The sequence below is a fragment of the Chanodichthys erythropterus genome, chromosome 18 (genome assembly GCF_024489055.1).
Source record: "Chanodichthys erythropterus isolate Z2021 chromosome 18, ASM2448905v1, whole genome shotgun sequence".
NCBI lineage: Eukaryota > Metazoa > Chordata > Actinopteri > Cypriniformes > Xenocyprididae > Chanodichthys > Chanodichthys erythropterus.
The window spans coordinates 24201442-24216977 of NC_090238.1; the positions used below are offsets into that span (position 1 = coordinate 24201442).

The 15536-nt window shown below is 35.9% G+C and overlaps 1 protein-coding gene across 8 annotated transcripts in view; it reads left to right on the forward strand.

Moving 5' to 3' along the window:
* Window positions 1-15536, forward strand: part of eml1 (EMAP like 1) — a 61147-nt gene that overhangs the window by 29393 nt on the left and 16218 nt on the right. For 4 of the 8 annotated variants that reach the window (XM_067368307.1, XM_067368311.1, XM_067368305.1 and 1 more), the window contains exons 2-8: window positions 6147-6329; window positions 6617-6670; window positions 9930-10059; window positions 11499-11540; window positions 13428-13562; window positions 13718-13746; window positions 14915-14941. In XM_067368307.1, coding sequence (XP_067224408.1) covers window positions 6147-6329; window positions 6617-6670; window positions 9930-10059; window positions 11499-11540; window positions 13428-13562; window positions 13718-13746; window positions 14915-14941 — 600 coding nt within the window. The remainder of the gene's footprint in view (window positions 1-6146; window positions 6330-6616; window positions 6671-9929; window positions 10060-11498; window positions 11541-13427; window positions 13563-13717; window positions 13747-14914; window positions 14942-15536) is intronic. The other 4 variants (XM_067368306.1, XM_067368308.1, XM_067368309.1 and 1 more) reach the window with 4 other exon arrangements.

Below are 15536 nucleotides of genomic sequence, written 5' to 3' on the forward strand. Positions count from 1 at the left end.
TGTCAGTAATATTATATTGTGTTGTACTGTAATGATTATTTTAGGATTTACAGTTTTTACTTTGTATTACATTTATTGTAGTTTTTGTATTTTATTTATTTGTAGCGCTTTGGGTTCCAGAAAAGCGCATTATAAATAAAATGTAAAAAAAAAAAAAAAAAAGAGATTGCAATCTTTTAAAGGTGCTCTAGAACTTTTTTTTTAAAAGATGTAATATAAGTCTAAGGTGTCCCCTGAATGTGTCTGTGAAGTTTCAGCTCAAAATACCCCATAGATTTTTTAAATTCATTTTTTTAACTGCCTATTTTGGGGCATAATTAGAAACGAGCCGATTTCAGGTTGCAGCCCCTTTAAATCGCGCGCTCTCTGCCCCCGCTCTTGACTCTATCACAGCATAAACAAAGTTTACACAGCTAATATAACCCTCAAAATGGATCTTTACAAAGTGTTCGTCATGCATACTGAATGCATGCGTCGGATTATGTGAGTATTGTATTTATTTGGGTGTTTACATTTGATATTGAATGAGTTTGATAGTGCTCTGTGGCTAACTGGCTAACACTACACTGTTGGAGAGATTTATAAAGAATGAAGTTGTTTATGCATTATACAGACTGCAAGTGTTTAATAATGAAAATAACGACGGCTCTTGTCTCCGTGAATACAGTAATAACCGATGGTAACTTTAACCACATTTAACAGTACATTAGCAAAATGCTAACGAAACATTTAGAAAGACAATTCACAAATATCACTAAAAATATCATGTTATCATGGATCTTGTCAGTTATTATTGCTCCATCTGCCATTTTTCGCTGTTTTCCTTGCTTGCTTATCTAGTCTGATGATTCAGCTGTGCACATCCAGACGTCCTGCCCCTCCTGCCCTAATGCCTCAATCATGGGCTGGCATATGCAAATATTGGGGGCGTACACCCCGACTGTTACGTAACAGTCGGTGTTATGTTGAGATTCGCCTGTTCTTCGGAGGTCGTTTAAACAAATGAGATTTATATAAGAAGGAGGAAACAATGGAGTTTGAGAATCACTGTATGTCATTTCCATGTACTGAACTCTTGTTATTTAACTATGCCAATATAAATTCTTTTTTTTTTTTTAATTCTAGGGCACCTTTAAAGGTTTTTAAAACCATATTCGCTATCTTGGACTTATTTCTCAGTGAGCTTGTCACAGTGCATTTTGGGATTAGAATTTGGTTAAAATATGGTATCTTAGAAGGCAGCGTAAGTAAGCTCACTAGGCCTTAGAAATATACATTGTGACATGCATTGTATTGGAGCTCATAAGCATGATATGGGATAGTCTAGATTTGCCTTCCTTTTATGATTAGACAAGCCTCCAATGTGAAGAAACATGATCACATTCAATGTCAGCGTAATGATAATCCTTACAAATCTTTGCATCCTGCTACTGTTGAGACTCATTTATGGGCAGATATACAGGGTTTGAGTGAGTCAGCTAGTCGGTTCAGACTCTGAGAGAGACCAGAGATAGGCCTATGCATTATTAATCAGCCCTTGCGCTTTGAGGGAGACATTAAAGGGAGTCCGCTTTGCTTTGATAATCTATGAACATTTTCTACCTTGCCCTTCTGTCTTTTATGTAGTTTTCATGCTAATATTATTCACAGATTGAAAGCAGCTTTATTGGCATTATTTTTTGAATGTCAGATTGTGACTTTGCACACTGATGTGTATGAGAACAGTTATAGTTTTTAAATGTAAATTCTTACTTTGTAATTCTAGTTTTAGGTTTTATATTTATGTTTTTGGTTTACAACGTTTTTCAAAGTTTTGTTATCTTACATTAATTAAAACATGTTTAGAACTGTTCAGAAGTTTATTTAGAAGTTAACACATTTACTTAATTCAAATTAATTAATAAATTAATTATTTAATTCAGCTGTTTCATTCTTTTCTGTTTTATTTGTTGAAGAGCAATAAGTAGCTGGCAAACTTTAAAGGTTTAAAGTTATCTTTATTTTAAATATAATAATTTTTTTTTAACTTATTTTAGGTGATTTTTGAGCAATGACAGTCTTTTAGTTAAGTTTCAGTTTTTCCAGTTTCTAAATGGTTTTACATTGCATTTAGTTTTCTGCTAAATACCTGATATGAATTCATATTTCTTTAGTATTTTATGTGCAGCTTTTAGAGTTTGTGCCCCACTTGTTACTTTATAGCAGATTTACATTTCTTGCAGCTAATATTGCACTTCCTGGACTTTTTCCTAGCAATGTGCATTAAATTTAATTTCTTTGCAATGGTTTTAAAACAGGGAAGGAATGTCTGTGCCTAGTCAGGGCAGTAGGTCGCGAATTGGACTTCAGTTTCCATCTCATTTTGTGTGCAGTAAGAGCAGTCTATCTTTTGGTGATCTGTATAAAATCAGTTCTGCATCTTTTTCTTAAGAGGATAGAAAATAAGATGGACAACACAATCTTATGCTGATATTAACACAAATTAAGTTTCTAAAGACCTTGCCACTCTTTTTCCATCTATAATAATGACTAATTTTGTAAGCTGGATTAACTAGTTAATTAAAGTGGCCCTATTATGCTATTTTAAAGGTTCCTAATTTTGTTTTGGAGGTCTCCTACAATAGGTTTACATGCATCCAAGGTCAAAAAACACAATTTCTCAGTGTCTGAAAACAGTTAATTCAAAGATTCAGTCTCTCTAAACCCCTCTTTTCCATGTGCCTACTCTATTTTGATTGGTCAGACAGCCCAGTCTGTTGTGATTGGTCTAATGCTTACAGTGCATGTGGGAAACGAAACGTCTATTACCATGTTTGAATTTCAGCTCCAGAGGCTTCCTCAGCACAAGATACTCAATAATAGCGATGCCATTGGCTTTTCCGTATTAATTCCGTATTGAGTCCTTATCCGTTTGAAGTGCATGCAAAGTGGATTCGGAAATGGTCAACAACACGACCCAAACTCTTCCAAGCCTCAGCTACAACTACAGTATTTGAGGGCGGGTCAAATTTGCAGTGCAGTAAGTGAAGACATAGGCTGGCATTATAAAAATGTGTTACATTGACATAGGTATGTAACAGGAAGTGAGACTGGAATTTGTTTTTCAGCAGTTCAGAATCAATTCTTTCTTTTAGGAGACAATAACTTTTTGTCATGCACTTTGATCTTTAAAACTTTGCAGACTTTTTACATTCACAAACAGCTATATTACACACTGCATGAAAGGTAATATTTGAAAAAGGGGCACTTTAAAAAGATCTGACTAAAAAGAATCCTAGAACATTGCTGTTTTTCTCATCTAGGACATATGTCAAGATTTTCAGAGAATAATCTCTTCTTTTGTTTTTTTTTTAACTTTTCAGTTTTTTTTTTGTTTTTGTTTTGTTTTTGTGTGTGTGTGTGATCTATGATCCCCAGATAATAGTTTGAGATGAGTTGTTCAGTTTAACTAACAGAAGTTAGGAGGAGATCTAGCTAGGATAGTGATGCGCTATCTAATGAACACAGTCATTTCCAGCGGAACATAAAGCTAGAGATGGGCCAACGTCCAATCCAATCACAATGAAACAAAACGAGATTGAATTCAGGGGAAGTGGGAGAAAAAGAGATAGAGAGACAATGGCAAGGGAAGTGCATCCCCAGTCTTAGCAGTTAATTTGATTTCTGAAACACATTAGCAGATATGGATGTCTGCCAATCCTACTGTTTTTACAAAACGAACAGCAACAAGAACTGCAATTTGTGTCCGTTCATGCTGCACTGATATATTCAAGCTAATGCTTTTTAATGTGGTCGAAGTGCACGCTCCCTGATGTTCATCTGCAGTCATGCGTAGCTGAGAAGTTCACTGGAGAGCATTAGCGTTTACAAGGAATATAATTAAATATGTGTATTAAATAAGTGTATGTTTATATACTCTATCTCTGACCATTCAGGTGCGATTTTGTAGAGTGCGGTATAATTTTGTGAAATTGTCAAATGAACAGGAAGCACTTTCAGCCTTTGAGCAGATGTGACAGTCATTTATTGTGCAGGTTATTAGCATTATGCCACCAGCGGCTTCAGAACGATTGCAAACTGGGTTTGTGCTCGGAGTAAAGACTGAATAATCTCCCCATGGAGCTTTTGAAAAGACGAAGCTGTGGGAAGGCTTCAATCAGTGATTAATTTCATCCATCAAAGAGGCAATTTCAATGCAAACAGCATGATTTGTGGCTCTAATTATTAGTAGTCATTTTTTATAAGGTTTTGTTTTGCTGTTGATGCATGTGTGTGCGTATGTAGAGATTCACATTGTATGTTCCTTTGTTCATGATGCACTCATAAAAAGCTTCAGTGCAGCCTTCAGTGATCCAGTAACAGGAACCTTTTGAATGTTGTGATATTGGGATGGTTTTCCCAATATGTGCCGGTTTGTGCAGGTAGGTATAAATCTAAGGGTTATCTGAATATCCTGACAGGGTGAAATAGTGTTGCATAAAGAGGCTTATCTTCAGGAGGTGATTAATAACCACTGAACATTAATGACTATGATAGTTTTTGCAGGGCGAGCAACTGCATTTTAAGTGAAATGGCTAGAGGCCATTAGATGCGCTGAGCTGGTGTGTGTGTGTGTGTGTGTGTGTGTGTGTGTGTGTGTGTGTGTGTGTGTGTGTGTGTGTGTGTGTGTGTTAGTGTATAATTATACAGCTCAGCTGGGGAAAGGAAACATTGAGTGATTGAATGTTTGCAGTGGAAGGTACTTATCTAAATTTCAGTTTCAAAACTATCTTTTTTTTATTTTGCCTGAAGCTTCCCATCTGCCAGTTACTCATGCTAATATGACTCATAGTTTGCATTTTTATAATTCAGGTCACACTCTATAAATTCACATTTTAAACACTATTACTAAATGTTAATTCAAAGCCAAGACTTTTTAGTGTAAATTATTATTAACCAATTGCTGGTAACACTTTACAACAAGGTTAAATTTGTTAACATTAGTTAATGCATTAGGTATTAAGAAAAACAAGAAACATTTTTTACAGCATTTATTAATCTATATTATTGTTAATTTATAAATACACTATTGTTTATTGGTAATTCAAGTTTGTTCGTGATTCATGGTACCAATCTGACCTAAAATACACCTAAATATAAAAATAATGTTTAATTAATAAGATTGTACACATGTAAAGATGTAGATTTAAAATATATACTAAAACACCCAATTAACTGAATGGCTTCATTATAAATATTAAAAAAGTACCATGTTATAGCTCTTTTTTTATTGCGTTAATTACCAGCTGCTTTCTCTCAGTCAGTGTATAATTATTAATGAAGATGTTATTCTCAAGGAAGGGTTGAAAGCACTAATTTTCATAAATGTTTCATACCACTGATTTTACAAAGCTTCCTAATCACCTAGTAAAAATGTGTGAGAGAGTGTTTTATTAGGGTTAGCAGCCATTAGATAAGGGTGCTACAAAAACCATCAGCATGTTTGCATGTGATGAAGATGTTAGGCCATCCTTCACTGACTCTTTCAAAAGCACTCTGCTGAATTAAGCTTTTGGCTTAAAATTTAATGGTCACATATGGCACAAATAAACAGGAATGGACTGCATTATTAATAATGTGGGATGTATGATGTCTACTTTGTTTGACATTTTTAGCTTTAGCTTTTCTTTGACATTTCAGCTTTCAGTTAGCCTAATGCCATTCGAGAACCTTTTTAAGTTGCACAGAACATTTATTGTACTATTAATATTACGTACTGGTAAGGTTTTTAAAACTGGGGTTTGGGGACCAACATTATATTTAAATAACCATTAATTTATGTGCACTTGAAATCTTTAATAAAAAATGTTAACCTCCCCCTCAAAACGGCATCTGTTCTCTTCATTTGGTGGGACTAAATATCTTCAACTGACTCCAAACTGATATTCTGATCTGCCTCCATTTAGTTAGCAACTCCCATCTTCCTATAATCCAGTTAATTCACTAGGATGAAATCCAGTCATAGCCCACGTTTTTTCTCATTACACTGACTTTAACGTTGGTACTTACTAATAACTGTTATGAATTTGGTAGATACACTGGATAAAATGTAAAATTTATTCAGCATTGCTTTTCTGTATATTTGATGTTTTGTGTGTGTGTTGTAGATGACAGTGCCTCGGCAGCGAGCAGTATGGAGGTGACAGACAGGATCGCCTCTCTGGAACAGCGGGTTCAAATGCAGGAGGATGAGATTCAGCTGCTCAAGTCTGCGCTGGCTGACGTGGTGAGGAGACTGAACATCTCAGAGGAGCAGCAGGCCATGCTCAACAGGAAAGGACCAACCAAAGGTAACCACAAGGCCTTCACACAAGACTGGACTCATTGTCACCTCATCTAGAGTTTCCAGACTGTGCTGTCTGTTTATTTCGGCTTTGCATTCTATCTCACCTGCTTTGCTAGAAAGTGTTAGCTGGAAAACAGTTCTCTACGGAACCACCTGTGGGCCATTTCTTGTTTTCATCTCAATCCCATCCATGTTCCGGCTGCAGTTTTCTCTCACGTTGCTCTTCATTTCCTATCTTCTCTACTTTCCTATACTCTTTCAACTGTTCTCTCATACTGTGAATGTGTTTAGAAGCAGCAGTGAGGAGAGACTCTCCCTCCTCTGACAGCAGTGTTGGGAAGCCAGGTAGGGGCTCGTGTCTGTCGCGTCACTGGAACGGTGTTCTTCACCATGCTTCAAAACGCATGACCACTGAGAAATGAGTTTTATATTCGTTATATTTCACTTAGGGATGCACTGATATAGACATTTTGACTGATATTGATAGTCCATAATCTTTTATTTTGTAATTACAGCATGCTAATTAATATGCAAACATGCAAAGTGAATTTTCAAGCTGATGTTTATTATAATATTATACAATGCGAGTATTTGAGTGACTCTGTTCAACTCACATGTATAAATCATGAGTTATGTAACAGGAATCCTGTAGAGAGATTAAATCTTAATCTACTGGCTTCAGTTTAAAGATGCTTAATAATTTATATCATACTAAATTCTTTTCAAATGTATTCAATAATTGTTTTAATTTTAATATTTATTTTTGTGTTATGTCTGATAAACAATATGATACAGCATTCACACTAAATTTCAATTAAAGGGACAGTCCACTCATAATGAAAATATTGTCATTATTAACTCGCCATCATGTTGTTCTAAACTTGTATGACTTCCTTTCTTCTGTGGAAGGTAAAAGAAAGTATTTTGAAGAATGTTGGTTTTGGTTCCCATTCCAACCAACACTGTTTGGTTACCAACATTCTACAAAATATCTTCTTTTGTGTTCCGTTAAAGTTATACAGGTTTGGAACGACATGAGAGTGAGTAAATGATGACAAGGTTTCATATTTGCATGGACTAGCCCTTTAAGTGAATAAACATTCATGTAAAATCATCATAATGTACAGTAGAAAAATAAAGTAAAATAAAATAAATGGTAAAAATACTTTTTAAAACTAGGCTCAGGAAAAGAGTGGAACTTAAGGTATTTCTTTGAGTGTCAGCCTAATCAGACAATTAAAAAACACAGATATTGGCTGACACTATTAATATCATTGATATATTGTGCATCCCTAATTTCATTCCAGCATGTGTGACATAAAGCCCTGACTTAAATGTCTAGAGTTCTTGTGAATTTAATGAGATTAACACTATAAGATGCTTGTTAGTGTGCTTAAACTCTCAGTCCTGATCACATTTAATGCACGACTGATGATTTTCCACATCCATATTTTAATATCTCTCACTTCTGGTCTAACAGACATGAAAAGTGGTTTGTTGCCTTGAGTATCTGGATTTTTATTTTTTATTTTTTGATTAACAAAGCTTTCCTACATCCACATAATCCTTTGAACTCTAGGATAAAGTGGATACTTAAAGTCACATGTCTTTGCCGTCTAAAAGGTTTGAAACACACTTCTGCTTTGGTGTCAGAGACTAATTAATTAGCCAGACTGCATTTGTGCTACCAAATGTCAACCTGGGGTCCAAGACTCCTCCATTAAACCGCTAAAGAAACGCTTAGTTAGTTGTACTTTGGCTAGCTTATGTTCAGTTTATCCATTCCTCTGCCTGTTTGCAAGGGTGTGCAAGATGAGTCATGCTATGCTTCTGCAAAATCCTTCACGCTCTCTGCAGGCTGATGTCTTTGAAACAAACAAAAAAAATTCTCTGTTTCTCACTTACACTTTTGCCTCATTCTTTCTTTTATTTTTTTCTACTATCTCTGTGTCACTGCCTACACATTCATCACACATTCAAGCAGCTCTGCTGTGATGAATATTTAATAATGCAGACTCATAGGATAAAATAAATAAAGGCTCTCCAAAATCTATGCCATCAGCAGTTAGACTGCAGGTGTGGATGCACTATTAAGTACTTGAATTGCACAAAAGGACATTCACCATCCAAGACTTTTGTGAACCACAAATGCATTTTAATGGAGTCTATTCATGGCTCAGCCTCTTGCAGGACAGACTGAGGAAGCTAGAAAAAAACAGCCCAGGAATTCTGTGGTTATTGTTCTATTCTCGTTCTTCCTAAATTCCTGATTGAATTTGACATCTGAAAATGTTTACTGTGAGGTTTATTTATTATTTAATGTATACACATCATTCATAAGTTTGGAGACAGTAGGATTCTTTTTGTAAAGAAATTAATAGTTTTATTCACCAAGGATGCACTGAATTGATCAAAAGTGTTAAATTGTTACAAAGGATTTCTGTTTTTCTTTTGAACGTTCTATTCATCAAAGAATCCTGAAAGAAAGAAAAAAATATCAGTTTCTACAAAAATATTAGGCTGCACAACTGTTTTCAACAATAATAAGAAATTTGTCTTTTGCACCATATCCTCATACTCAAAAACATGAAAAAATCTTACTGAACCCAAATTTTCAAATGGTAGTGTATATAAATAACTTCTTTAAAAGCTCAATTGAAATTAAAATGAGAGTTCTGTGACTTTTTTTTTCTCTCCCAGAATTACACTATTTATAGACTTACTTAAAAAATACTCAAAATTCACTTTTTTCACTCAAAATTCACTTTAAATACACTATATTTGTCACCCTGGACCACAAAACCAGTCGTAAGGGTCAGTTCGAAAGGGTCAGTTCAAAATTTAGATTTATACATCATCTGAAAGCCGATTAAATAAGCTTTCCATTTATGTTTGGTTTGTTATGATGGGACAATATTTGGCCAAGATACAACTATTTCTGAAACTCTGGAATCTGAGGGTGCAAAAACATAAAAATATTGAGAAAATCCCCTTTAAAGTTGTCCAAATGAAGTCCTTAGCAATGCATATTACTTAGAAAATAAATTTTTAATATATTTACAATAGGATATTTACAAAATATCTTCATGGAACATGATCTTTACTTAATTTCCTAATGATTTTTGGCATAAAATAAAAATCGATAATTTTGACCCATACAATGTAATGTTGGCTATTGCTACAAATATACCTGTGCGACTTATGACTGGCTTTGTGGTCCAGGGTCACATTTATCTTTTGGGACATCAGAGAATATTGATGTCCAAATTTTTGTCCAATCAGATGCTCCCTAGAATGAGAATGTCCCTATTATCACATTTATCTAGCAAGTATCAAATGATTGTTCATCACTATGACATGAATAAGCCTATTGGACATTAAAAAAAAAAAAAAAGGGACGAGTCCTGCCCAAACTTCTTGCTTCAATAGGAAATATGTCACACACAGTAATTTCATGGGGCCTTTGAGAATGTAAAATTGGCTATTAAAAGCTTGACATACTGTGAACTGGAGCTAGTTTACAAAAAGAACAGAAACAACAGACAATGATCATCTGACTGCAGTGCTGTGTGTAATTCTGGCCATGTGTCATTCCATCTTTCAGCTAGACCAATGATTGCAGCCCTGCCCCTGAGACCCACGGTCAATAACGGTACTGTCCTGTCAAAGAAGGGCGGCACACTGCCATCACCCTCAGGCTCCAAGAAGGACAACAACTCACCAGCAACCAAAAGGTAAGAGACTAATAGCTGAAATACACTTTGTCCAGATTTTTGTCCCTAACCCAATTTTCAGTCTGGAGGAGTTGATGTAGTCGACAAAAATTTATTTATTTGATTTATTCCATGCACCTTTTGAGTGGGTGAAGATGAGCCAGGTATACTTTGACCTGTGCAGATCAGAGTAGACAGATTCCTCAAAAAATTGCTTATGATGGGCACAGACTAGCTTCAGACTTTGATTTCATCCAGTTGGAGGATATCAAACATGTTTGATATTTTGAGATGATATTAGAACATTGTTTTCAGTTGTCATGAGTCTCCTAGCAGCGAGGTGCATGTTTCTGCATGAGTTTGTGTGTTCGGAATGACTCGAAAATCTGGTAGTGTGTGACCCTCAGTAGTGTATGATGCCTAGCTTTTCTCTGTAACTATTTTATAAAGTGTATGATGCCTAGTGTTTTCAAATCAGTTCATATTTTAAACATGGTGTAGTGTATTCCTGCCTTAAGACTCAAGACTACTTTGTCTATCAGACCCCTCTGTATGTCTACCACTTATCAAATCATTTCATCTAGTCAATTCATCATTGCTCAAACAACAAATATTTGTGTTATCTTTGTCTGGTTAATCCATAAATGACCTAAGGCTTTGTTTAAGCTTCTTTTCATTTTAGAAATTAAGATAAAATTGTTAATATCACTCCTTTTACTTTAGTGGAGATGAAATTGTCTGTATTGTTTTGCTGTACAGAGCTTTCAATATAATAGATATTTCATCCAGTGCATGCAAATACAAAGATAACAGTGCATGGTTTTGTCTTATAAAGGTCAGCTCATGTCTTTATTAGTTCATGAAAAAAACCTGAAGGAAACTGGTTCTCAAGTGAGTCATCTTTGATGTAGGAAGGACTGCAGGGCAACTCGGTGTTAGATGACAAAGAACAGGTTTAAATTAGGTAGCAGATAGAAAAACTTTGTGATGCATTTTTTTCAGGATTCTTTAATGGACAAAGTTTAAAAGAAGAGCATTTTTTTTTTTTATGGAAATCTTTTATAACACTATACATGTCTTTACTGTCACTTTTGATCATTTTAATGCTACCTTGATAAATAAAATTATTCATTTATTTTTAAAAAAGAAATCCGCTTACTGGCCCCAAACATTTGAATGGTAATCAAAATGACAATAAAAACAATATTCGTGAAACAGTCACTCTCATGAATTCTCCAGCTGTGCAACAACAATGTTTCTTTGTTTAATAAATACCCACATCATGTAGTCGAATTAATGAATACACAGACGTTTATTATTATGAGACACAACCCAGTTGACGACTGCTGCTTTCCCCTAAGTGTCTTTGTTTGTGAGTGCCAACTGTCTGTCACATGTATTTGTTATCCTGTGAGACCTTTCTGTCCCCTTCCCTTCTTCCTATCTGTTGCATGTTCTAGTCTGTCCCATCTGCCCAGGATTCTTCTAAGGCCACCTTACAGGTGAGAGGTTTTTTTTTTGCCAAAAGGATCTGCAATCTTCTCAAAAGTGCTGTGGGCTTCTGATATTGTATAACAAAAATGCTTTAAGGGCCTGTTTTTAAACCATTTTTTGAGAACGGCTTTAAAACCCTAGCAAACGGAGTCTGTGAAAGTTTGGGGATCCCACAGGAAGTACCACTGCACTGGGAGATAAGCTTTGCTTTGATTCTTGTGAAACTGGGCACTATTTGGCTTGGACATGTGTTTTTTTTTCTCTTAGCTTCTCTTCAGGCACTCTTTCAGTGCAGCCTGTAAAGCTTCTATTCCCATCATGCCTTGAAGCGAGAGTCCTGTGCAGGCTATAGACTAACTCTATACCCACTTGCTTGTATGCCTGAAGTGCCATTATTGACAAAAAGCTTCACAAAGCATGAAGATCCTGCAGCCTATTTAACATGGGATAACACCATCCGCCAATGGCTGGGCCAAATGAACTTTAGCCCTGCTGTCTGGATTAGACTTGAGCCTGGCAACCAGTGGACTGCTGATGGGGTCTTTTCTTTTGTTGACAAGTTTTAAAGGGCACCCAGGCTCAATTCACTCCTTTCTAATGCACAAAGACATAGCAAATCAGGGCATGAACATCACAGAGAGAGGAAAAAACAAAACAAAAAAAAAACATGTTTGTTTGTCTTATGTGTTTGCTGTGCCTCTTTGTGGATGGCCGTTGCTGGGTGTCTGTCATAACTGGCTGGGATTGGCTAGTATTATTTGTACTTTGCTATTTCCTTTTTTTCTGTGAAAATGTTTCTGTTTGAGGTATAGGCTAATGTAGGAAAATTAGACTTCATAAAAGATATTTAGATACAAGTAAAATATTGCAAATACACAAATATATATATATATATATATTTGGGGATTTGTTTTTAATGAACCTACAAGTTTGATTAAACCGCGTTATTCTAAATATGAGGGAAGAACAAAACTCGGTTACCTTAAACTTGGTTAAGGTATTTATCTGACAAAATTATTTGTCAAAAAGCCAAAGTCTGTCATCAGAATGATTTGGTATAATGACCTCCCATTAGCATCTCCCATGATTGCGTTCCCAAACACCAGCGTCTGAACGCAAGATAACAAGAGTCACAGTTTATTCCCTGATTGCAGCAACTTGCATTTTTATTACAGATATTTTGCACCAATTTCCCAGGAAGTGAGAATTTTTTTTTTCTCTTTAACACATGGGATGGAAATGCTGCTGTATTCCCAAATGTTTTATGCGATAATCCAATTTTGCACACAAGTTAAATTTGCAACTTTGGATGGAATCATATACCCCTGGTTTCACAGACAAGGCTTAAGACTGGTTCCAGACTAAAATGCGTGTCTTAACTGACAACAAAATGCACAGACATTAATGTTTCTTTACTAGTAAATGTCCTAATTGAAAAAGGCCTGATCCTGGCTTATTCGAAGCCCTGTCTGTTTGAGAAACCAGGCCATGGATTAATAATCAAATCAGCATAATAGAGTGATTTCTGAAGGATGCTTTGCCATCACAGCAATAACAGGTATTTTAATTTGTAAAAATGTTTCAATAGTTATTCCTGTATTTTTCATCAAATAACTGTTGCCCCAAACTTTTTAACACTAGTGTGTGTGTGTGTGTGTGTGTGTGTGTGTTTTTTTAACAATTCTAAAATAAATTCTAAAATGAATAATTCAAGCAGTATCTTCAAATCTAACATTTTGTATGGCAAATTAAAAAAGCAAATGCCCTATTTTCCCATTCACTAGTATGTTTTATTTCAGGAATATTTTAGCATTGTCAAGTCTTGGTGTTTTGGTGTGCCTTTTCTTGGGTAATGACCAAAATTATGTTAATATCTTGCTTTCTATCATCCATAGCACTGTGAAGAGAACAAGTTCATCTGAGCATGTCGGCCCCAACAACAGGAAAGACAGTGGTGTGGACTCCAAAAACAACCGCACACGCACTGGTTCCACAGGGAGCAACTCCAGTGGCAAGAAAGCCACAGAAAAGTATGGAAATTAATATATATTTTGACTTTTTACCCATGTGATTATAAAATTAAATAATGCTTACCTAATATGGGAATGACTCAAACAATCAAACATTGCGCACACACATAGACAAGCACATTTGGGTGACTTGTTTCCTTTCTCACCCCCTGCAGCAAACAGAGGGAGCCTGTTTTCAGCGCAGGTAAGAGTCGGGTGCCCTGTTCCAATGTGATAGAGTATGAACCATGACTGGATCAGTCACAAACAAAGCAACGGTTATGCTGTAATTTCTCTTTTTGACTGGACATTCCAAAAAGTGCAGACTTTGCTAGCTCTGGTAAACCACATGTCCATTAAATGAATGGCTGACCACCCAGAAGCTCTTTTGTTTAGCAGCAATACGGCTCATTTAGAAGGTGGACAGATGTTGTAATGAGGGACAGGAATTGAAGGGGAAAAAAGGTTTCTTGCTTCTGCCTGCGTGCTCTCCAGTCATTGCTCATGAAGTTCACTGTCCCGGCATTGGTCTATATGGTGCTGTACAGTCTTTTTCAGTTCATTTCACAGTTCAATTACCTGCTATTATTTTATCAGTAACATCATCTCTTATCAAAAACATTTTCACTTTTTCTCATTTTTATGTTTGTGTACTTATATTTTGCGTTTTTATATTTATTTAATGTTATTTTTATTGTCAAATTTATAATAAAATAATACTTAATAATAGAAACTTTTTACCGTAATAAGTATAGTTATTATGCATAGAAACTGCACTGAGAGAGTAATTAACATAATTCTGTAGACTACAGGGTCTTTTTCAAACAAAAGAAGCTTGAAATCTTCAAGGTCCAATAGCCGTTTATAGTCATTGTGTTTATCTATTATACATCAGTTCTGGTCAGAAGCTGTGCAGGCTTCATTTTTTTTAAAAGAATACAAAGGAGCAGGAGCAGTTCTTGCGAATGTCAGAACAAATTTGATTTGGTGTCAGTATAAAAGCAGAGCGTCCTATGTGCGCAGCCTTATGAGGCAGAATAAAACTAGCTGTTCTGCCTGAAGGCTGGATTTGCATGTTCCTTACTGTACATTTGACCCAGTTGCTGTATTTAACTGTGCCAAATACTGTGATTTAATTGAAGTCATCAAGACAGCAATTCCAGATGTTAAATATACAGCACACCAAATTAATCAAACACCAGTGGAGATTGGTTAAATAGAGCGCTTGATAAATGAAACGACTTTCCTGGAGGAGCTTGTAGAGTAATTACCCAGACATGGCAACCTGGGATCTTATGAAAAGGGATCTGTCTTACCATGAGCCTTCTTCTGCCATCTTACATGATTGTCTCTGTCTCTGTACGTTTACAAAGGGATGCGACGTGTGACGCACTGCAAAGGTAGGCACTGTTTGTCAACTGCCCCTTGTGTGAGCAGCTCTGTGGATAAAACTTGGTTCTCAAAGCCAGAGGGAAGTTATTTAAATCACTTCAACAAATAAAGAAGGCAATTACAGCTCTGCTTACACATGCAATGACAGCTGGTGGAGTGGAGAATAATTATTTATGAAGTGCCAGATACTGTAAAATTATTTTAATAAAGACCCCATGAACAACCAGTGTTTGATATGACCGGAAATTACATCATAGAGGGGACATCTGCAGACTCATGGCTGTGTGTCAAGGTCAGTAAATTGCTTAAAGGTGCTCTAAGTGATGTCACGCGATTTTAGGCCAAAACTTTTTTTGTCACATACAGCAAACATCTCCTCACTATCCGCTAGAAAAACGGAAAACGGCAATAAAAACGAACTGGTGCAGCCTGGACCACGAATCATAATGAACATGCTCCAGCCAATAACCGACAAGAATGATTTTAAATGCGCGTTCATGACTGTTTCAGGAAACATGGAGGGGAGGGGGAGGAGGAGGAGGAGGGAGGGTCTAGCTAGCCTCTGTTTTGTTTGACAACACTTCGAACGTCAACAGGAAGTTA